Source organism: Podarcis vaucheri, assembly GCF_965113315.1.
Source record: "Podarcis vaucheri genome assembly, chromosome: 3".
NCBI classification, from domain to species: domain Eukaryota; kingdom Metazoa; phylum Chordata; class Lepidosauria; order Squamata; family Lacertidae; genus Podarcis; species Podarcis vaucheri.
The window spans coordinates 73826680-73852030 of NC_138761.1; the positions used below are offsets into that span (position 1 = coordinate 73826680).

At 41.8% G+C, this 25351-nt stretch overlaps 1 protein-coding gene across 1 annotated transcript in view; it reads left to right on the forward strand.

Moving 5' to 3' along the window:
• The window catches only part of METTL24 (methyltransferase like 24), a 72074-nt gene that overhangs the window by 18087 nt on the left and 28636 nt on the right, over window positions 1-25351 (forward strand). The window contains exons 2-4 of the mRNA XM_082216812.1: window positions 11633-11731; window positions 20671-20810; window positions 24523-24751. Coding sequence (XP_082072938.1) covers window positions 11633-11731; window positions 20671-20810; window positions 24523-24751 — 468 coding nt within the window. The remainder of the gene's footprint in view (window positions 1-11632; window positions 11732-20670; window positions 20811-24522; window positions 24752-25351) is intronic.

Genomic DNA, 25351 nt, shown 5'->3' on the forward strand with positions numbered 1-25351 from the left:
TAGAACAATGCAGCAGTATGATTGGTTGGCAGGAACCACCCAATCCTGCTCCAGATAGAACTGAATCCACAACCTGATTGGCTTACAGTAGAATTCCGGAATTAGCCAATCATGTGCAGCCCATTGTGTAAATAATGTATATAAAGCAGATACTGTGAGGGGACATTCATTCATTCCTCCTCACCACTATGAGCTGAATAAAGAGCATGAAATCACTTTGCGACTCTGAGTATATTTCACCTTCTGTGTTTCAAATTGCATGTACACATTGCTGTACACACCAGAGATGGGGTGGGAATGTCTTCACTTGATATGCATTGCCCCTTTGGTTTCCTCATGCCTGCAGGAACCTCCCACCCCCCCCCCCCGGTTCCTGTTCACAAAGCTGTCATCTTCTGTCTCAAGAGTAGCACATCTCGACTTAACTACAGAGTGATTGTGGCTTATATGTTCAAATCAGATGAAAGCTGGTTTGATAGGAAATGCATCAAACAACACTGTTTCTCAAGGAACTGCAGGTTCAGTATGAATCGTGGCTGACCTCATGTGAACACAACTTCAAACACCAGCAGCGGGAGAGCACTTGAGCCAAGAGTACACAGGAATGTGTGCATAGCCACAGAACTCTTTTAAAATTGCCATCACTTTAACTTTACCTACAGTGGCTGCAGAGTAGCTATAAGAATGCCACGTTTTGAGTAGCAAAGCACAAATTGTTGGTGCAGCCAGTATAAATGTAAAACAATCACTGGTGTTTGCAGTGTGGAGTGAGGCAGTTCAATTGTAGAAAAGTGGTGGGCTTCTTTGCAAAATTAGTTTTCCTCCCTCAGCAATTCATTAGCTTGCTTCTGTCACAGATGTTAGTAGAGCAAATCATGAACATGGGGAAAATAGCCTCCAGGGTCTGTTTCCTATCCTTTTTACTGCAGGTAAATTATTTGCATTGCATTATCAATGAATTTACATTCAGGATACAATATGTATTAAGAATTAATAGTTCTCAATCTCAAGCCACAAGAGACTTATCACTGGCTGTGTACACACGCTGCAGCTTAAAATGGATTCGATGCGTCTCATTTGTGCATGTTTTTTGCATAGTCAAGATGATCTTCTCATCTTAAGTGGCAGACTGCAATTCCCACCCCCGTGCTTTAGTTCAGATTTTCTCAATTTGTGGATAATGCGGACGGGGGGAGGGGGAGGGGGGAGGAAATCCCAGCCTAAAAGTGCATGCTACCTGACTGTGTATTGTTTTAGTGGATTTTTTTAAAAAATTAAAAATTAATTTCTATCCCACTCTTCATCCAAGGCTCATGGAGCAGTTTGCAATATAAAAACAAACATAACATAGTAACAAACAAAGCATGTAAAACATGTAAACCATGGCTTCATTTGTCACCTGCACCCAGCAAACACCCCCTTCCCCTAGTTTAAAAGGCCATTGATTGTTTCGTTAGCCAAAGGCCTGGGAGAAGAGGAATGTTTTTGCTTTGCGCCACATATGTGGTGATGTTTTGCTGGTTGCAACGACCATCTAGTAACACACTTTCTACTTCAGTTGACGAGGTGCTCCATGGGTTGCTGGTGGGATTGGTCAACACACATGATGTTGTTTTGAACAGCTGTTTTTGTGCAAGTCGGGTACAGTGGTACCCCAGGTTACAAACACCTTGGGTTACAAACACTTTGGGTTACAGACTCCACTAACCCGGAAGTAGTACCTTGGGTTAAGCACTTTACCTCAGGCTGAGAACAGAAATCGCCCGGTGGCAGCGGGAGGCCCCATTAGCTAAAGTGCTACCGCAGATTAAGAACGGACCTCCGGAACAAATTAAGTTCGTAACCAGAGGTACCACTGTACAGTGGTACCTCGGGTTACAGATACTTCAGGTTACATATGCTTCAGGTTACAGACTCCGCTAACCCAGAAATAGTGCTTCAGGTTAAGAACTTTGCTTCAGGATGAGAACAGAAATCGTGCTCCGGCAGCATGGCGGCAGCAGGAGGCCCCATTAGCTGAAGTGGTGCTTCAGGTTAAGAACAGTTTCAGGTTAAGAACGGACCTCTGGAATGAATTAAGTACTTAACCTGAGGTACCACTGTATATCATAAAGCTCGTATCTCAGAAATAATGGGAAAGAATGACTGCCTTCACAGGTAAACGAATACTTGTATGTTTGCCCACAATGAACTTCAAGTTTCCAGAATTCAGGAAGGATAGGGAAATATAAATTGAGGGGGAGGAAGTGACAATGCAAACCGTCAAGCACAGCTCACTAGGATGGCTGAGAAACATTGAGACAGAGTTCAGTTGAAAGCCCTCATGTATGGACAAACATGTACAAAAGCGCACGGGGTGAGGGGGAATGAAACTGTGTGATCCATGTACACACATTAAACTGTCTCATGTGTACATAACAGTTTGAACCACTCATAGTCAGGTTTGGTTTCCTGAATCTGCAAGATAAATGCTGGAGATCCAACTGGGTTAAAGGAAGTGTGGAGGAAAGATCTGAATATATGGATTGAACAGACATCCTGGAATGGCTTATATAGTAGGAAAAATAGTAATTTTCTCAGTAAATCAAATGTTAGAGACGTTTTGTGTTTCCATGACTCACATATTTATTGCTAGTCCTTGACTTGTGATGGTTATGTTAATCTTGGCTGTAATGCTGAAGAGCAATTAGAGAATTAATTAGCTGGATTTCTGTTTTTCACATTTATAAAATGGGCATGTGAGGATAAAGATTGTGTCGTTCTTTTTGTCCATCTGCCTTGTAAGCAGAAGACATGTTGGCACACACAGGGAAGTGGAAATGTTTTGGATTGTAGTTGCTGGCTGACACTGAGCAGTGCTGCCAGCAAATAAAATGACTCCAAGTGGGGGGACACAATCAGTCAGGTTTAGCAACATAGGATCATGGAATATTGGCTGAGCAATTCGCTTGAAAAAAAATTGAGGCACAGAAAGAAACCAAAGAAAATATATGTTAAAAAAATATTGTCAGGAAACTGATCGTGATTCTGGCACACATTGCCCATTGAAGTAATGTGAAAATGGTCTTTTAAAACAAGCAGACACCCCCCCCCCAGCAGGTGCTAAATATTTCTCTCTGGTCATGGAATATTGCTGGTTCTTAATGTTTTCATTTCTTTTCTACACGTACAAAACCTCTTCTTAAGCATTTGGTTCTGACCTGAGGCAAACCCGTGGCTCCCCAGGTGGTAGAACATCTGCTTTGCATACAGAAGGTCCCATGTATAATCCTCAGCATTTCCAGATAGGACTGGGAAAAGATTCCCTGCCTGAAACCCAGGAAAACCAGTGCCACTGCAGAGACCAGGCTGAAAGATCTCTAACCCTGAGAGGCTCAGTGAGAGCTGTCCTTGTGGCACATGGAGTAGGAGAACTAGGCTCCGCTACCAGCCATTGTCCCTGGCCCAAGACCTCTGGTGCCTTGCAGCATGGGTATGGCTGGTGTATATGTCATTTCCTTCACAATGATGTTATTTCCATGCGGTCCATGCACTGCCACTAACATCTAGATTAGCTTGCTACATATGGTAGATCCGAGAATTTAGAATATAGCAACCTGACAGCAAGTGATGTGGGAATTACCTACATGACACAGATGATCTATGGGGTGAGTGGTACTTCACATTATAGCATGTAGGGTGCTGTTCGTGGCAGTCTCCCTGTGGGGCAAACTGACCAAGATCCAAAGTTCCATGAGCTCAAGGGGGAGGGTAAGACTTGTTGTTCGTAAACAGCATTCCCCATGCCAAAATGCAAGCTGCTTTCCAAACTGAGTGGACTTTCAAAATACAGTTTTTGCAATATGACAATGTAGGTCAAGCAATCCAGAGGTGGGGGAATCCAAAAAACACAAATATTGGGATAGCACAAGTCTCTTGTGTTAGCCCAAGCATAGGAATATAATAATTCTGCTGGATCAGACTATGTCCAGCATTCTTTTCTAACAGTAGCAAAACAGAAGCCCGTGGGAAGCCCACTGTCAGGACATGAGGACAATAGCATTTTCCTGCTTGTGATTTCCAGCAACTGGTGTTCAGGGCAGCTCTTTGTACCCAAACCATAATATACAGGGCTGGCTGCCCATGACTTAACTCTCATCCATGCTATTGCTATGGGAAAGAAGGATAATACACTGTCACCTGCCCTCGGGCAAGCGGACACATCGGTGCCAGCCATAATAAAGTATATGGGTGTAAAAGTAGAGTTTGGAGAACAACATTATGGCCATCAATTGAAGTGAACAGTTAGGGAGTAACGGCAGGCTCACACACTGAATTCACATGTAGAAAGCAGCCTTACATCCTGTCAAAGGTTTTGTCCACGTAGCCCAGTGTGGGATGACTGGGAGTGGCATAGTTCTCTGCCCTTGAGGGCAAAGCAACCCCCCCTCTCAAACAAGGAGTATCAGTGACAAGGCAGAGCCCACCAGCTGATATCCAAAGATCCTTGTAGTCTGTCATTCCAGTGATATAATAGCTACTTGTAAACTTGGCCTTTGAATGCTTTATTATTGCAGTGTTGCCATTTCAGAAGGACACACGAGACGATTTTAATTGCAGATTATTTAAAGGGCGCATATGCTGAAAGAGAAAGTGGTCTCCAGGGGAACATCAACACAGATTACTGTCTAATTAGGCCAAAGAAAACACTTAAAAAACAACAACCTGACCTTTACATGATTCTAGATATTAAACAGATTCTCAAAAACATAACTATCTCATGGAAGAGAACATCTTCCATGAAAAGAAAGATCTTCCATGCAAGAAAAGTTTGCATGTTGGATTTTTTTTTCTACAGCTGTTATAGCACTGCTTAAAACACAGATGGAAATAATAAAGATGGACATCTAATGACTAAAAATGCATTGATGTATAATCAGGGTAGAGAGAAAGCCTCTAGTCTAATTTTGTGGATTTCCCCCCCTGCTTGATGAAAAGTACCTTAAAAATTTTAAAACGGTGGGCACCTCTGAACACATAATTCTGTTTCTCTTCATTCGTCTTCTTTGATCTCACATTCTTAGGCCCAATTTGTTCACTCTACTTTTTTTAGTCTTGTTGGAATGCACCATGTGATTTTGTCAACGATGTCATAAGGCCACATCTTATGAGATGATGTCTCTTACGTGAGGCAACAGGGTCAACCAGGGGCAAATCAGTGGGAATGTGGACCATTATTGAGTCAAGGGATTGTGAGAGCAGAGAATAAGGGAAATGGTGCTACTTTGAATATGGTCCAATATGTATAAATGAGTCAAGCCTTATGCTATACTATATTTCTGCTACACAATTTTATAAGATACATAAGTATTTTTATACAGCTATATGCATCTGTTTACATGCTGGTTACGTTAGGCAACTTGGATTGTATATACAGTATATGATATGCTAGAATTATTCATATTGTTGGCAGGATTTTTATTATTATTTTTAGTGGGTATGTAGGGGGAATTAACTTCTTTTCAAAATTGAGGAATAGGATGGGAGTTAGAAAAAATCCATGCAGAGAAACTTGACACTGAGATTTTCAAAACATTCCATCCCTATCTTGTGGTTACTGAGGTTCTTCGTGAGGAAGAGAAAGGATTAAAAACAAATAAGGAAATGCAATTTTTATAATAGCTGAAATACCAGCTCTGTTCTGCTGTGACACCACTCTGTGCATCAGATGTTAAGTGACACACAGGCTCCTTAAAAATGTAACATCTGTACTAGCTGTCAGATGTGCTGCAAAGCTGTGCACTCTCTTAGATGAAGACAACTGTAGTATTAAACATCCTCTGTTGTGGGGTGTATTTTATATTCCCATGGAGCAATCCAGTAAACATTATGCCATGCTAGAAAGAATGTGGAACTTAAACACTGTGCAGTGCACCACATTGCATTTATTTCCATATGATTTTATGCCTAATTGTTTGTGAATTACACTTTCTTACAAAATATGGAGGACTTCCCATAGATGTACATGTAATTCTCAGACTTTGTCTTCTGTTTAAAAAAGTCTGCTTTGCATCTGTATTACAGCCATTGTATGCAGGGAATCATTTGTAAAAAACACAAACAAACAAACACAAAGCACTGTAGGTGTGTTATGTATTTAGCAGTAATTTTTTAAGACTGCAGTTAGCAGTTAACATTTAGGTATGTACTGGATAAAAAAGAGGAAATGTAAAACTATAGACATCACAAGCTTTTGTGGTGGTGGTGTTTTTAAAATGATGTTTTAGCTTCTCAAGTTGTGCTTCATCTATATGCTGCTGATCCTGATATGAGAAATGACATCTGTGGATAAGAATTTTGTGCTTTAGAAATCTGTGTCCTAATTGGATCCGTTCATTAACTTTGAAAGGAATTTGTGTCAGCCATTGGACAGGAAATCTAATTGTGTTTAAATTTATGCCCTACCATATTCTTGTTACTGTCAAGATCAGAGGTCCAAAAAATCTTGACTTGCGGAGGTTTTAGACTGTCATTAATTTTTGGTGGGATTCAATCATATCTCAGCAAATTCAGACTGTACAATTAAAGCTGATGTGGAGCCCTTGTGAAATAAAGCTTGGACTTTTTGTGACAAGGAAAGTGAACAGAAAATGCACTGAAAAGTGTGGGATAATACTTGCTTTCATGAGTGCTCTTTAAATGGCTTTCAGCATCTAACCTCTTCACAAACAAATAAGGCTGAATGCTCATTAAACATGTCATCCAGAAGCAACTTTGAACTTAGATAATAGTTTTTCTTTTTCCTTTTTCAGACACACATGCACCCCCTCCTCCACCCAAAACCCAATGTTCCTGGCCTGACAAGTTGGCTGGTAACACTTCCTCCTCCTGAGATTGGCTTCCTGTCTAGGACCCATTTGTCTCTAATGTCTATGGAACCATCAGATTATTTTCCAGAGCTGGTACCACCATCTCCAATTTGCTTTGCCAATGTTTACAAGCACCTGGCAGTTATAGTTGGATTACCTGATGTTCCCATTTATCATGTAGAGTTTAAATTGACTCCTATTTTGTCTTGAGGCTGTTCTGATTTAATTTTCTATCAATAATATACTTGGCCCATAATATCACTGGGATGAATGCGCTGGCCCATACTTCTGTGCTGCTAAAGCAGCCTCTTGTGCCAGGTTAGCAGGGCAGAGGACATAAAAGTAGAACACTGCAATTGCACTGATGTACATTCAAACATGTTGAGAGGCAGCATACTTTTATCCTACTTTTTAATTCCCCCGCTTCTGCTTTTACATGGTGCTACCAGTGGTCTTCCATTCAAGGGGCTGATCAGGTCCACAGCTGCAGCATTAGTTGCTCTTGGACAATTCACTGCTCCCCAAAATTTCTTATTCCTTTTTTAAAATGTCAGATTGATTTGCCATGAGCCAAGCTGTTCTGTTGTGATAAGCATAGTGAAATCCCTCTCTGTACAGCCCAGCTTGTATTTGTAGGTTGATGGTGAACAACAGGTGATTCTTTACATAAAATACTTTACAAGTATTTCTTTACATAAAAATGGTAAAATGGGTCTAAAACTTGGGGGGCATGAGATAAAAGGAACGATTTGGGCCCTTTGGATTTCGACTGAGGGAAAATAAGCTTTTGAGTTCTTAGGAGTCTTGGGGTCTGTTTCTGCTTTAGCGCTGCTTGGTTTTGTATATCTTATCTTCCCCTGCCAGTAACACCCCCCCCCAAACCATTGGCCATGCTGACTGGGGCTGATGGGAGTTGTGAACCAACAACTGTTTGAGGGCGCCATGTTGGCTAACCTAGACACATGTCTTTCCACAAAAAGTAACTACATTAGATCTGCCACGATAAAAAATTCTTCTCAGAAAGGTGGCAAGTATTTTATTTTAAAAAATAAAGACACAAGTTCAGTTTGTTGCAGCAGATGTTTTCCCCACCCGCTGCAAGCTGTATGTAAAAATACATTTAAAATGTAGGTTTGGATATGCTAAAGTTCACTTTATTTTGTGTGGTACATGCACTGCCTGCCACAAAGACATTTCTGAATTAACTGGACTCAGGTCTGCATATGTCCTTGGCTTCTGCCTGGGAATGTGTTGTCAATTCCCATTCTCATCTCTGTCTTCTGACCTGTCAGAATTCCAGCCTTCAAGTTCCTTCAAATGCTGTCTGGCTGTAGGAAAGTTTTGAATGGTTTTGGAAAGCTTCATGCTTCTCCCTCCCAATGGGTCCAGGCAATTCAACACTGCTGCCTAGAAATGAGATAGCAGTGACAGATGCTGCAAGTTGGTATTTCAGCTTCAGTTTTGAAGGGCATGCAAGCTCATTCATTGACCAGTAATGGAAAGTTAAGAGAATGCAAAAGAACAGTTTAAGTGATGGAAAAACCGAAGTCGGCTTTCTGGCTGTCAATTGCAAAAAATTTCCAAAATGTTCTTTTCATCTTTCCTCTACAAGGGAGCGAGGGAGAACTCTACCCTCAATGAACAAAAAGCTTCATGTAGTGTTTTTGGCTCCCAGCAAGACAGTGTTTATTTAAGCTGCAAAAATATGACTCACGCTATCCATTCATGGCTGTTGATCTGGTCTGACTCTCATCCCCCTTTTGTCTTTGAACTTTGCCCTTTCCCTCTCATTACATTCCACCCCGCTCCCTGCAATGTGTCTACCATCCATCCTTGCAAAGGGTCCTTTTCTGGTAGTCCTAAGGATATGACCTCCATGAAGTCAGTTGTATATGAATTCAGAGCCTGGCACCCAATTTACTTTTGTTTCTGTTAGTGTTCTCGAATGGTACAAGGCGTTTCTTTCATGGGCTCTGAGGGTTTTTATGATAGAAACAGGGTTACCAATGTGGTACAGTGGTACCTCAGGTTAAGAACATAATTCCTTCTGGAGGTCCATTCTTAACCTGAAACTGTTCTTAACCTGAGGTACCACTTTAGCTAATGGGCCTCCCACTGCTGCCGCGCCGCCAGAGCACGATTTCTGTTCTCATCCTGAAGCAAATTTCTTAACCTGAGGTACTATTTCTGGGTTAGCGGATTCTGTAACCTGAAGCGTCTGTAACCTGAAGCATCTGTAACCCGAGGTACCACTGTACTCATGGGTGGAATGGCATGGGCACTCACAAAGCCTTCGAACTCCCACGCTCATTGGTCATGAGGAGGTTACCCTTTCTCTCTCTTGAATAGCACATAGTGTCACTCTTCCCATTTCATCTTTAAACACAATTTCCCATTTTCTCTTTAAGCTCTATATGCTTTCCAAGGCCCAGATCAATTCTACTGGATCCAACTTTTACTCACCTCCCTTGGAAAAGCAAAATATGTGTGCAGGAGCCTTCTCTCTTTCTGTTTCTGCCAGGGGAGGGGGAGAGGAGGTGATCCAGTGGAGGGGAGGGGAGAGGTGATGAGGGGCTGGCCTAAAAAGGTTGGAGACCTCTGCCCTATCAAATCCCCAATTGCACTCTTGTTTAGGGCCTGTGTTTTAGTTTCCAACCTCCTAGAATTCCTGATGGGTACCTCCCTTCCCATTATTTTTACATATATTTATTTTCTCCTTTTCTGTGCAATAGAGGAAAAACACGGGTTTTCTAATCCATGGTCTCTAACGCCAACTCTGCTCCTCCTGCTTGAGCTCACTCTTCTTAATGATAAATATCAGGAGCAGGACGCTGGCTTTGTCAGAAAAGATCCCACTAGCACAGGGTTAATACCTAGGATCCAAATCTGAACATGCCAGTGCACAAATTAATGAATGAAATAACTCCTCATCAGAACTAGGCCTGGGCAATGTATTGATGCATCACCCAGGACCGGTTTGAGGGCCAGAGCGTGATGGCACCTTCACCCGGCGGTATACTGTGGGTGGGGCTTGCCTGACTCCCTCCACTGCCAGCACCCGGCGCATGGAGGGAGGAACAAGCTGTATCAGCCCTGGCCCCACGAGGTGCCAGGGTGAAACCACCACCACTCCCGCTTTTCAACATCCTGAGATGTCACTATATCACAATGTTTGGCTGGTGACACATTGCCCTATTCAGCACCTCTTCTGATGAAAATCTCTGTGGGACTCAACGTAGTGATACTTGCCATCAGAAGCTGGCTCTCACTTTGTTTGCTTTTTCTGTGGTTGGCATTAGGTGTATCATAGAGAACAGGAGAGAGGAAGTATAACTTCCTACGACATCATACATTCCCCCACTTCCCCAGTCTCTGAATATCAAATGAAACTACCGTTCACATCATAGCCACAGCGTATCAACAGCATGGAAGAATCCTTTTTAATTCCAGCATCCCCAGTAGGGCAATACAAAGGCAAACCAAAATCCTATTTCTCCAGGCAAATGGTAAACAAAACAAGGAGGGGATGGGGGAAGGAAGGAAAGAAAGTTGACTGATGTTGCAGCCATGGAGTCTGCATTTAACCATAGTCTTCCTGTGGAAGGTGGGAGGAAGTAGCAGGTGTTCAAATGAGGCTGTGCTAGTGGTTATGCAGGTTTCAGCTTGTCCCTCAGCTAAGTCAATGGAGTCTGATTTCTCTTCCTTCTGAAGCCAGGTGAAAGTACCTCAATAAAGAAATTGGAGCTGTGTTGCTCCACTTCAGTTGCTATTGAACTCTAATGCCCATCAGGCCCCAGCCTACATAGTCAAAGGGTGGGAGTTGTACTCCAACAATATGGCCTGGCCACTGATGCACCACCCCTGCTTTGAAAGAGCATTATTTTTTATATCTGAGAGGAAAAGGGGGGCCATATGCATTTTTGACATGATGACAGAGATTCCACCAAGGGAATGGATTTCTGGAGGGTGGGAAGGAATATAATTGCCTTTGTTAATGCAAGCACATTTCCTCAAGTTCTTTCCTGTCCTATTTTATGTGTGAAAAGTTATATGCTAGGCTGACAGGATCTCCAAGGTTTTGAGCTGACAGGTTTCACAGATTCCAAAAAGTACGAACAGTGCTGACACTAGCTTTCCCCAGAGATGAAATCAAGAGCATGCCATGCTGTGGGCAACAACATTGCCTCTTTCAGGACACCACAGAATGGTCTTGATGGAGGGGGTGTGTGGAATAACTTTTCTCTACAGGTGCAGAATAGCTTCTTGTATTATAAGGTTAGATTCACAAAATCAGAGGCCTGATTTGGGGAGCCCTGTTTGACAATAAGCGCTTTGCAGCTTTTCATATGATCTTGGTCTGTCTTTCTGACTTCCTCTGAGTCTAGATTGTTCCACTCCCCTGGCAGGAACAGATACAGAGCCAGCCACAACAGCCAGGAACAGATACAAAGCCAGCCACAAAAAAATAAATCCATAAAATGGGATCCAGTGTGGATGCGGGAAATTATAGGACAGTTAACTTAATGTCTATTTTGCAAAAACTGGTGCCTGCCATCACAGGAAGGGGGGCAGGCAAGGGAAAAAGAGACAGCGGTACGGCATACTGGTGCGTACCGCCTAAAAAAAAGCACTGGGTGGAAGTATTGTTAAATATAAAATATATATTGACATAGTATACTTAGACTTTCAATGCATTCTGCTCTAGATCTAGAAATGTCTTTTCTTGAAAATATGTTTGTTCTTGACTATGCTAATATTCTTTTTGTCCCTCCTTGGTATTCCAGACAATCCGCTGGCACATAAATTTGCAACCCTGGGCAAGTCCTACAGCGTCCCTGAATAACGAAGCCCGCAGGCTCTTGAAATACATCAGCACTGCACAGGTTGGTTTTCATCTTGACAGTCATTTAGGAAATCACAGTTTATATAGATTTGTTCTCAGGAAAGAAAATCTGTTGCATAATCATACGGCAAGTAGCATAATGGGTAAGGTATGACCATTCGTTTTGTGATTTTACCATTTAACAGGCACTGCTTCAGATAAAAATAGTAGTCAAAACAAAAGCTCTAAAGAGGTGTTCTGATTCACAAAATCCATCATTACCCTGAAAACTAGGAAGCTTTGACAGGGACTTTATTGTGTGTGCATTTTATGGCACATCGTCTCTAAAACATTGAAGCACTTCTGAGTATTTATTTATTTTGTTAAATATACTTCTATTCCACCGTTCCATTTATCGAGCTCTGGAATATGTAGCTTCACAATAACTCTGTGAAGTAGATTAGGCTAGTGACTGGACTAAGTTCACCCAATGAGTTTCATGGGTGATTCTTTCCCAGTCTGAGGCCAACATGTATCCACTTCCCAGGGTCCAAACTATTGGTTTTCAAGAAGAGAGCTGTGGGTGATATCCAACATTGTTCAGGTAGACTTCAACTCTCCCCTGAATACCCCTGCATGCCCCCAAAATCTGTCCTGAAAGCTTCACCCTTTGGAGCAGATTTGGGAGGTGCAGGAGGGTTTAAGGGGGTAGAAGAAGGAAGTCCTTTTGCACAAGTGGAAATTTATTGAGCATTTGGGTGGACATCATTGTATGCCTGAATAGGGTCCCTTCAAATTAAAAGTCGGATGTACCATTGCTCTATCCAGGTAACCAGCATTGTGCTATATGACAGCAAATCCCCTTGGTGGGGAAAAATGTGTTCTTGGATCTCAGAAGTTTAGTACAATCTCCTGGATTACATCCCATTTCATGCAAATTTCAGAACAAATGAAGACTTTCTCACAGATGGCAGCTGTAGACCCCTCCTAACCTCTTGTTATATGACTCTGGTTAATCTTTGTCTTTATTAAATTCTGTTCATTTGGTATAGCTCTTCCACAATAACTTAAGCAAAGGATCTAAACCATAAGGGTGTTGGGTTTTTTGCCTCCCAAAGACTATAGCCCAAAGGTAAAGTTCAAAAAATTGTACTGATTTCATTTTCTTTTCTTTTTTAACAAAACTGATTCTGTTTCATCTTGTTTATGGGCGGATAAATACACCCATTTTAACAAACAAACAAAAATACTTTCGAGGTAGTCAGTGGACTGTCTCTTTCTTAACATTTTAAGCTCTTTAGAGCAGCTCCATGAGGCAAAAATATATATTTTTAAGTTGCTCCCAGGAAATGACCATACATCAAAATGTGCAGTTTCTTCTCGGGGAATTGAATGAAGAAAAAGATGGCAACTCCCATAGGTACATGGGGCAGCCATCCTTTTCTCCATACAATTCCCCACTGAACAATATGATGTATTTGAACAATGTTTCAACAGAGAATTTTTACTGCATGGAGTTGCTCTAAACAGCTTAAAACATTTAAAGGAAGAAAGAGGCAGCCCTCGACTGTCTTGTAAGTGCAGGACCCATGTGTGGGTTGGTTTATTGACTATGTGACTTAATCCGCAGAACTACATTCTGATATGTGCACAGGACCTGGGGTGGAGGGCGAAAGGTTCACCCTCAAATGCAGAGTGAACTGGAATCCTCCCTAAAGCTAGCATCAGTTGTCAATATTAGTTCCAGATCAGTGTTCAAAACGCCCATTGTTCCAGGCGTGTTTTGCGACAAGGAATTTCATTAGCACGAGTAGTTTCTGAGGTCTGGGCGCAGTGCTGCGCCTAAGATTTCAGATTAAAACTGCAGAGTGGAAGCAAAGGAGGACCTTTTTCTGCCTCCCCACTTCCAGCTATACTCTCTGAAGACTGGAGAAGAGACCCTCTTAAGAATATTAGAGGGGTGGTTAGGGGAAGCATAGCTTTATTTTTTGCAGTCTTCAGATGAAAACTAGACCATGTGAAAAATGAACATAATATTTTAGCTGCAGTTCATTCATTTCCAGCTTTGTATTCTTGTTATTAAAAAAAGTGTGCCTAGACAGTCCATTGTTGTGCCCATAACCTAGGTTTAAGGTGCCATTTTACTCCTGGCTTTCATATCACAGTTTCTAACACTGTTCCAGATTCCTGTTAAAAGAGAGAATATGTTCTGACTTTTATAACTCTCCTTCACTGAAGAGGAATAGTGAAGGGTATTTACCACTCCAGCAAGGTGAATATTTCAGGTCAGCTTCCCAGATTGCAATTTTTATTAACAGAAGTGCTCATGCAAATCACTTCTGTGAGCAGAGCAGAACCACAGTGTGAGAAGATATTTCAGTATCTGCTGTAACACATGAGTCAAAAGCACGTAGAATTGTGCATGAACCTTGCATTATTACAGTTTGACATCGTGATCCTGTGCAGGTTTACACAGTAGTAAGCCTCACTGAGTTCAGGGGGACTCCCTTCCAAGTGTACCTCGTCTCTCTCACCCAAATGACTTGTGGGACCACATATTGGAAGTGGCCATCTAATGTGCATCTGAATGGTAGTCTGAAAGCCATTTCCTAACTCCTTCCCCCCCCCCCCCGTACTATTGCTTTGTCTCTAGGAAGAGCAATGAATGTTGCATGATGGATGTACATTCCCTTGAGAAAACATTTCCCCATGAAATGCTCCCAAGCATGAAGACAATGACTTTGTCCTAGGCATGTGCCACTCAACCTGTCAAAGGACAGCTTTGTTTTTTAAATGAATGCTTACAAACTGGTGTAAGAAATCTCTGAAACTGCAACATGCATGTTGTTTATGCTGCATTGCACCCTGACTCTTTTCTGCAGTGCCCTTTTTCTGTGGTTTGACTGGGCATTGCTTTTATGCCTTTATTGGAACTATTTGCCCTGGGCTGAGGTTCTAAGCTACAGAATCCTTACAGCAGAGACCCGAGGGTCCTTTCAGCAGTCAAGGCCTTGGAATACCTGAAGTGACAGGTGATACCAAACGGTTCCATATTAACTTTACCCTGGTTTTTTTTTTTTTTGGGGGGGGGGGTTGAGATATTAAATACTTGTATAATACTTAGTTTCCTGCATTTGTTGGCTATGTGGGAAAACCTTCCTGTTAGGAAAAGTATGCAATGGTGATATAACTGCCGTTTCCACCTTGGGGACTGAGGATAACCTGAGTCGGAACGAGACCATTTCCCTCCACTCATAACCTGAAAAGTGCAGACTTCTTCCACCACTGGTATTGTTCTCCATGCCAGGAAAAAATACCACACACACATAAAAAGTGGCACCCAGATGAAACAAAACAGAAACACATCCTGCATTTGAAAATCAAATAACTGCATTTGAAAGGAGAGCAATGAAACAACACCTGTGAGGTTTGAAGGTGTGGAAATGCAACCTAGCTTTTGACTAGAGCGACGGAGTGAAGTAGCTTCACTGCACAGCAAGCCAGCCCTTTGCTGCACTCAAGGATGTAATAAAATGTGGCAGAGTCTGCTAGGCTTCACTAGCTGGGTCAAAACCTACAAGCGCATCAATTTGTAGAGAATTTATAGTTGCTGGCATAGCAATCAAGACTTTCAAGTTTGGGGAATGAATGCCTCAACTCCTCCAGGCAGGCATAAATTAAAATGGAGAAGGAAGAGGAATCCTCATTCTCTTTTTGCCAGATGCTGCAGAATTCCCACCTAAAAATGAACGTTAGGCGTTCTGCAGTTTTATTTCATGGTTTCAGCAAGCTATCTTTTCTCTCTTACTATCATTCTGGTGGGCTCTTTTAATGCCTTTATTCATGACTGCTTTTAGTGAGGGCGTAATATGAGTATGGGGCTCTTACATAGCCACTAAGCCCCTCTGCTGGATCCAGATCTCCCTCTGCGAAGACTCTGGCTCCCTCTTGGGCTCAGTCATGTTTTTGGGGTCCCAATTCTTATAGCTCTGATTCTCTGAGCTCCTCCCATTCCGCCTCAGAATCTGACCAACACCTCCATGGGACTCATGACATCTACAAGGACTATTACCATTTCAACTGCTTGCTATGATCAGGGACCAGTTCGCTCGTCGTGCTGGTGAGCATTGCTGGGAGATCAAGGAAAGTAGAGGAATTATTGTTCTTACCAGAGATTAGGAGGCAGTGCTGGAGAAAGGGGCACTTCTGTCAGCCTCATGCAAGCATATAGTTGTTAGCATCTCTTGTTTATATCAGCAACCCAATGGGGTTTGAGGCAAGGCTAACTAGTTAGCAATCACATGCTTTCATGGTGCTGGCTGTGGCACCCCCTGCCTCCGCCCCAGCACCCAATAGTTTCTCATAAAGATTGAAATTGCCCTGCTAAAATACCCACCAATTCCTTCATCAGTGACCCCTGCTAGCAATGTTAACAGAACTCTTATTAATTTTACTTCAGTTTAATGTGTTTAAGCAGTCTCCCACTCCCATATTTAAAACAAGTGCTTACTGCATTTATGGAAGGGTAGAGGAAGGAAAGTCAGATCCTTACAATAAAAATCATAAAAATCTTGTGGGAATGAAGAACAGAGGAGTGAGAAATAACCACAGTAGCATCCAGCCCTTCCAGTGTTAATTCTCCCAGTATAACACATTCATAAAGTTTAATATTCGTTAATCATGTTTGTTCAGTTTGCTCATTAGGAAGGATTAGTTAGCATCTGTTTTAGTCAAGGCGGACTCCTGATTTTCATTTTTGCTTCTTTAATTCAGCTTCCATTTGCATGGGTAGGATTTTTATAGATTTTTTCCCCAGTCTTGGAAAGTCTGAAGGGATTTTTGTATAAGCAAGACGGTGCGTGTTCTGTGTCAGGATGAATGAATGAATTGAACAATTCAAGAAGGACACTGACAAACTGGAACGTGTCCAGAGGAGGGCAACCAAAATGGTCAAAGGCCTGGAAACGATGCCTTATGAGGAACGGCTAAGGGAGCTGGGCATGTTTAGCCTGGAGAAGAGGAGGTTAAGGGGTGATATGATAGCCATGTTCAAATATATAAAAGGATGTCACATAGAGGAGGGAGAAAGGTTGTTTTCTGCTGCTCCGGAGAAGCAGACACGGAGCAATGGATCCAAACTACAAGAAAGAAGATTCCACCTAAACATTAGGAAGAACTTCCTGACAGTAAGAGCTGTTCGACAGTGGAATTTGCTGCCAAGGAGTGTGGTGGAGTCTCCTACTTTGGAGGTCTTTAAGCAGAGGCTTGACAACCATATGTCAGGAGTGCTCTGATGGTGTTTCCTGCTTGGCAGGGGGTTGGACTCGATGGCCCTTGTGGTCTCTTCCAACTCTATGATTCTATGATTCTATGAATGGATCAGTCTCTTGCCTGTCTGTCCTCTATCATGCCATCCCATTTCTGTGCTAATCTGTAACTTTCAAGAGAATATGAAAATTTGCATTTAAATATATATTTAAAATTTTAATATGTTTTAATCTAATTTGTAAACATTTTTTATCCTAAAATGTGCTTTTTTTAGGATACATTTTTTGAGTCAAGGACTGATACACACCATACATTTAAAGCATATATCCTGCACTCAAAGGAATCCTAGGAACTCTAGTTTACCTCTCAGAGTTCCAGTTACCAGCACCCTTAACAAACTACATACAGTTCCCAATGCTTTGGGCAACCAAGCAGTTTGTTATGGTAGGAGGCCAAGAAAATTGTGTGCAAAGATAAAAGATACTATACATTACAGCAGTTAAAGACAAGTACAGTGGTGCCCTGCAAGACGAATGCCTCGCAAGACGGAAAACTCGCTAGATGAAAGAGTTTTCCGTTTTGGAGGTGCTTCGCAAAACGAATTTCCTATGGGCTTGCTTCACAAGACGACAATGTCTTGCGAGTTCCTGCTGGTTTTTTCCCCTCCCCCCCTTTTCTAAGCCGCTAAGCCACTTATCAGCTGATACGATCAGCAGATAAGCCGCTAATAGCGCTAATCTGTCAATGGGCTTGCTTCGCAAGACAAAAAAACGCTAGACGAAGAGAATCACAGAACGGATTCTTTTCGTCTTGCGAGGCACCACTGTACATATATATTTTTATCCCAGGAAGCCAGCAATATCCACCCCTCAGCCTGCATCAATATCAGATAAAAAGCCCTGGCAACCTTCTCTGTGCTACAGGAGGGCACAGTTGTGTGGGAAGTAATGTGGTTTAAATGTATGGTGTGTACGCAGCCAAGAATAATAACACAAAAGTCAGAGGGGTACGAAATCCAAAAGTCAACTCAGTTTCAAACTGCACAGTTATCCAGGGTTGTATCAATTAGCATTGGAATCAAATTCTTCAAGAACCTTCATAGTTCTATGTGTCTTAGATACTACTCTGTAAACATGGAAATGTGTCCCCTCCCATTAGAAAATTTCTAGTCCTTAGAGAGTAGTTTGAGAGAGGCCTTTCTATCTCAGTGTTGCTTCCAGTCACTGATCAAACAGGCTTTGCAGATTTTAATAGAATGCAAAATCCCACAAATCCTGTTTGCTGAATAGGTTTTGCAGGTTTTTGTAATAAATTAAGAAGTGGTGAAAGTGGAACTATCACTCTTTCAAACTTCTTCCATTTCTTTGCAGAAATGGCTTCTAGCATCCTGGCTTGTGAAATCTCAAAGCCAACCAGGAGCGGCTGAGCAGGACTTTTATTTATTGGGGTGTTATAATTCTGTCCCCTGAATGAGCTTCCTGTTTCTCTTCAGGAACAGCCTAGGCACTCCAAACAGAAATATATAAATTAAATGAAAACGGGATATAAATACATTGAAATAAATAAAATAAGTGAAAACCGTAGGAAATCAAATATGTGTGTGTGGGGGGGGTGTAGAAATTTATTCAGATTGCAGAATCTGGAGTACAGAGCTTGGATCTTTGAACTACAGAGTATGAGCAACCTTGCCTTGTGGAATTCTGAGGCAAGATTTCTTTTGCTTCTCATGTGTGCATAGCTGGACAATTGTTAGTTTGACTCCTTCTGTAGCAAATAATCCTGTTGTGAGTTCTAGACAGGATTATTACAGTGCATTCTTACTTTATATAGAATGTGTTCAGCAAAGAGCTGAACATATAATTAATTCTCATTTTCTCCAGTGGGATTTATTTAAGCACATCCACTGAAAAAGAATGAATGGATTTAAGCATATGGGTATTCAAATGAGCAGGGATTTAAGCCCCACGGGAGGGTAGGGAGGCGGGCGGGAGAGATTTTTTTTTATCAGAGACTTTATATTGGCTTGACTGTTGCTTTGCATGCCTGTAGGACAACCTCCATTTAAGAATATCATATTATTTTACCATATGTATAGCCTCTCTTTCAAAATGACTTTCTTTACTACACACAAAAACAAATGCAACCATGGAAAATGTGACAATATCAAAACTAACAGCAGGCGGGGGGAGAAACAGCCTATAAAAGAGCAGGAAAATACGTTTTTATATCACGGGCTGGATTCGTTAAAAGGCCTAAGAAATGGAAAAGGAGTTCACCAGGCACCAAAGAGATAACAAAGTATGCAAGCATTAAGCAATGCCCATCACCAGGAGCATGCGCTTTGCTGAGGGGTCACAACTGAGAAGGCCCAGCACACACACACACACACACACACACACACACACACACACAGTATAACACATCCTTTTTGAACACCCCAATGTTTTACTTTGAGAAAGGTGGCTAGTGACCTTCCTCACAGTGAGCCACCAGGAGACAGAATGGCTGTAGCATCAGGACAGGAGGGGGGGGGGAAAGGGAGTAGAAAAAGCAACCGTGAGCAGCATCTGCACTGCTGCACCATGAGGAATTTGAAGCAAGGGCGGGGGGAGCTCAGGCTGCCCCTTCCAGTCCCAAGTTGTGTAGGACTTTCAAATCAGCGCCAACACTAGGGCAGGGGTGCCATCAGGGTGGGGGTGGGGGCTGAGGCCCCCCCAAAAAAAATTCGATAAGAAATCCATGCCCCCTCAATATTCCTTGGTGACTGTGCGTGCGCAAGTTACGTCTGCGCGTTGTGTGGAATGCATGAGTGACTTCAGCATGTTGCAGAGTGTGTGAACCCCCGAAATTGTATTGGTTTGGGTACGCAAGAACCCACAGAACGGCGTGTGCAGTGGGGAGGGGATTGTTACATCTGGCAAGCTGAAATGCTTGTGGATTTTGTTCATAATCGCACAACATTGAGTTCCACTCCAATATTTGATCCTGGAAATGGACTGGGAGATGGTGTAGCTATTTAAGCACTGGTGTGATACGATCTCAGCACTCGGTCTCTGTTAACTGGGACTCACTGTGGTTTCCACACAGTTTTTGAAGGCAGCCCCCGCATACAGTAATCTAAGTTGGAAGCTGGTACAACATGGTCCCGGTGGCCAGGCTGTGTCCATTCAAAAGGGGTTGTACCCATTGGAGCAGCCTTAGCTGGTGAGAGGCTCCCTGTGCCAAAGAGGCCGCTTGATGTTCTAGTGGGGAGGCTAGATCCCAATAGATACAGATTTCAGACCTGTACGGCAAGTAACCTAAAGTTAAGAGTGGGAGTTAGCTCATTACCATTATTTAAATAATGTCAAATTCGGAATCCAATCCAAGGCTTGAAGGATAAAATAAATGGTCTTTTGTAGTCCAGGGAGCTGTTTTTGGTGAAATGCTTCTGGCACATAATATTCACTGGAATTCAATTATTTGCCTTTTAATGTTTGCTTTGCTCTTCTCACCGTCTGACTTCTTTCGATCTGGCACATCCTTCCTTTAGCAAAGCAAACAAACAAGAGATAAGCAAACAATAAATTAAGCCTGGTTGCCTTTCCCTCACCCCACTTTGTCAGTCACATAACTGTTGAACAATTTCCTGTAAGACATTCCCTTATCCTCCCTTCTCCCTGCTCAAACAAAATGTGAGATGTGTAGAAAGATTGTAACACAGAATGAAATCGACATTTGTTATTTTAACAGATTTCATGTGATCATATGAGCATGAATAACCTGCCAGGAAACCCCAACAGCTCAAGGAGGCCATGGTCAATATGCTTGGATGACCGATTCAGTTTAGTTCATCAAATCAAAAGAAAGCAGTGCCGTCTATATTCACTGGGGTAAGTCTTCCTTTTGAGTGGGGGAAACCATTTATGTTATTCATGATTAATTAACATTCTTAAGGGGCCCTTTTCAGAGAGATCCAAGTTGACTTACAGAAATATAAGGTATCCAAAATTTAAAACAAAGCAACAGAAGCAACAATTCATTTAGTGCTAAAACCATCCCAGCTCCATAACAAAGCAACAAAAACAACACTGGTGCAAAAGCAGTGTTAAAAACAGCCCATCACATAGCACCAAATACCTGGGGGTACATGAAAAAATTAACTTGCTGCTGAAAAGATAGCAGTGTCAGCGCCAGGCAGGTGTCACTGGGGAGAGCATTCCATAAATGGGGAGCCACAACCAAAAAGCCCCCTTTCCCTTGTTGCTACCCTCTGAACCTCTCTTGGAGGTGGCATACAGAGGAGGGCATCAGGTGCTGATCTTCAAGCACAGGTAGATGCATGATGGGGGAAATTCAAATGAAGCAATCGTGAATGGCATGCTCTTCACACAATCTGCTAGGCTATCTTATGCTTATCTTGCTCCAGGATATATGTGGTTTTTTCTTTTTAAAAAAACACCATTGCAAGATTAATTGGAAGAATGTGGGCTGAAGTAGCCGACTTTTTCAAAAAAATAAAAAAGTCGTGCAAATGTGTATTCAGAGGTATTTGCACCACTCAAGCACAGACATATCCATTTTGCAACAAGATGCCTATGGATAGAGGCAATTCAATTGACACTGTGTACTTTCAAAAAGCTTTTGATGAAGTGGTTGATAGGGAACCACAAATGGAGAGAGGGCTGTTGCACTCATGTCCTGCTTAGGGGCTTTCCATAGGCATTTGGTTGGGCACTGTGAGAATAGGATGCTGGACTAGATAGGCCTTTACTCTGAGCCAAGAGGTCTATTCTTCCCTCCTTAGGATTTCACATAGATTATGTAGAAATAATTCAATTGAGTCAGTTTTAAATTTCATGTTGAATTTTGTTACCTTACTACAAAGAACATTATTGCCTCCGTATCTAGCTTCCATTAAGAATGCCTTCTGCTAACCTAAGAAAAGCAAGCGCACAATGAGACCTTTGCATAAATAAAATATTTTAAAAATGGAAACTAAACCAGACCCTTCTGCTGGAATATATAAGCACTGAAGATTTTCCCCTAAAGCACAGAATGAAAATAAGAAACAAACTCTAGTAACGTTCAAATAAATTAAGTGTGCATGCGTGTGTTTGCAATTCTTGAGGAATTACATAGCAATCAATTCTAATTCCTTGTGACTCCAATCCAATTACAGTCTTTCAGTAACATTGGCACTTAATTCTGCTCTTTGGTGTATGATTGCACAGAGAAGCAATCTTGTTCAGAATGAGACAAAATCTCCCTGAAATACACTTCTTATCTAATGAATTTCTATTTATGAAAGAGGAAATGAAGACCAGCTGGTTTCTTCCAAGAGGATGACTAGAGAGAGAACAAATGTTTTTGAGTATATAAAGGACAGCCCTATGAAAAATACGTATTGCATGAAACATTGAGAGGAATGAAGTTATTGTCTGTGCATTTGTGAGGACTGAGATGAAAAGCAGAAGCATTTCATATGAACATGATGGAGCAGAGCTCAAATCCTCTGGAGGCTGCCCGTTTTAGATTATTTTCTAGCTACTTCATCCTTTGGGAGGCACGTGGCACACTGTGGTGTATAGAGGGCAATGTTACTGGCTGGCTGGGATGTCGCAAAATGCATCAGTGAATTTGAATGATCATTTTTAAATTGGCTTAGTATAAAAAGCACTCTTCGAATTTATTAAAGAGATTAATGCTCCATCTGAAAGTGTTGTTGTTGTTTTTTTTAAAAAACCACAGACTCACAAAAGGTTTTACCAGGTTTCAGCATTCTGAAGTGTTTAACTATGCACACAATAGTTAAGCATTTTTAAATTGACAATCAGCAATGAATGTAAGGCAGCTTTCACTTTACTTTTTCCTCTAGCTACAGAACACTCATGAGGCTAAGGCTGCAATCTTAACCCCACTTTCTGGGAAATAAGCTCCATTGAATTCAACAAGACTTACGTCTGAGTAGACATGGTTAGGATTGTGCTGTTAGCTGCATGTAATCCCCATTATGACTTGACGTAAACTCCACTGATTTCAGAGGAAGCTAGGTGGAACTAATGAACGCTAGGTGGAAGCAGGATGCTCAACTTTTCTTCTAGGTTCCCACCTGCCTCCGTTTCCAGAAATCAGAGCAGCAGGAAAATCAGTGTGTAGCCCACAGAAGAGCATTGTGTATGACCTTAAGCCATACTACATTTCTTATGTTATCATGCTATGTAAAGACTTGCCAACATGCAGTAGTCAGTCACAATTCAGCTTATGTGTGGAAGGCCCTGCCCTGTGGTTTATAATGTGCTTAACACTATTGGTTTATGCTAAAGGAAATGTAGCCATGGGTCTTTGGTGCCATCTCCTGTTCCCTATTTTTCCACCTGAAATTGCCCCAGTTACTACTGGTTGCAAAGGTGCTTCTTTACTACAAACTGTTCTGAGGCCCGGTGGGGTGGGGTGAGTGTGGAGTTAATGAGCAACTGGTTTTTAGACCTCAGTCTGAATTGGGAGTGTGAAACCAGATGCGGGCCCCACAGCTACTTTCCCTTCAAAATAAAGGTAGCAGCACTAAGCATGCTCTTAAAAAAATTGTGATTAATATAATGTGATGTTTAGCCCTGAGAATGCTCTGAGTTTAATTCATCTTGCAGTGTTTGGACAAACTCATACATGCACCTTCACCCCTTGATAGCAGGAGCATTAACTGGTGACAAGCATGTGCCGACATGCCATTAACACCTGACATGTTACAGATTTGTTTCACTACATACAAAATGACTTTCAACTGAGTAAGTTGACAGCCATTGAATGAAGTTACATCATGCAATGCACATGCACATCCGAACTGGAGAAATTGGACCTAACCATAGTCATTCATACCTTAGTTACATCTGGATTAGAGCATCTGCATGGGAAGGTTGCTTTGAAGAGGTTGGAAGCTTCAGCTGCTCCAGAATGCATCATACAGACTTCTGGGCAGATGTGTTCTGAGCACATCATTCTAGTTTTGTTTCAATTATGCTGTCTGCTAAGTTCCTTATGAGCCCAATTAAACATACCATATCCATTGGTCATATCCATTAAGGCCTGAAATAATTTGGAACCAGGGTTTCTTAGGGTCCCCAAACTTGCATATGAACTTGCCTAGGTGCTTCAGTCAACTACTGATACCCTGCTGATTGCCCCTTACCACCACTGTCTGAAGTGTAACATGCAGGAACGCAACAGGGTCTTTTTGAGTGTGGCACCTAGATTGTGGAATGCCCTCTCTAAACAAATCCTTGTATCTTCTACTTCACTGTTGGCTTTTCACTTTTCAGGAAAACTTCTGGGCTGATTAGAATTAGGCTGACAAATCATGCAGTGACTGCTTTTCATTAGTCTATTATTATTATTATTATTATTATTATTATTACTGTTTTTATTTACGTATTTTCTGAAAATTGTGGTATTGTAAGCTCTCTCTAGTGTTTCCACACACCTACCAAGAATTAATGTTTTCTACCTTAAGTCCTTCAGGGATAGGTGAGCTAAATTGTTAATAGTAGTGATCCTTCAGATTTTGTTTTTATTTGATGTAACAATACCTCTTCTTTTTGCTTTGGGAAGACTGGGCAGTGACAACAACCAGTTTGAGATCAGCATGGCCAATAGTGGATGTGAGGTGCATCGCTTTGACCCCAGTATCAAACTGGCACATATTCAGAAAGGACAGCGCCTCTGGTACCATCGCCTGTCCATTGATTGGCGGGATCCAAATCCAATGATCGCGGCTCATAAGCTTCATACCAACACCAAGAAACTTGGCACTGTATTAAATGACTTTGGACACCACAAGGTAAGACTCCACTTACTGTTCATATAGCTTTATGAATTACTGGGGGCCTTCATTTTGTTTATAAGCCGTTAGAGCTTAAACTCCATTTATATAAGCAACGCAGAGAATGTCCATAATATCAGGATAGTCAGACGTTTAGATAATTCAGAATGTTTTTCTACATTGACATAGAACTATACTAACATGTATTTAGGTAGTCATGATGTGAGTAATCAAGCTTCTACTGTGGATATTTGAGGATGGGAGGGACACAAATGGGGGAAGAAATCATGATTTAAAATTAATAGTCAAACACCCCCACAATTTTTAAATCACCCTCACTTCTTAAGATCATATTTTTCTCCCTTTCTGCCCCATCAGTACTGTAATGTACGTCTTACAATATCTGCAACTTTTATTCTTTACCGGCTCTGAAAATGTAGGAATGAGCAGAATTGCACAGTGATCCTAAGTGCAGAATTTAAAGAGATGGGAAATATAATTGGAGCAGAAGAGATTATAAAGGGATTGTTGATGTTCAGAGGGTCACTATTTTCTCCCTGTTAGTGACACCAGTAGCAAAAACACCCTGGCTTGAAAAGGAGTGCAGTTGTTGTTGTT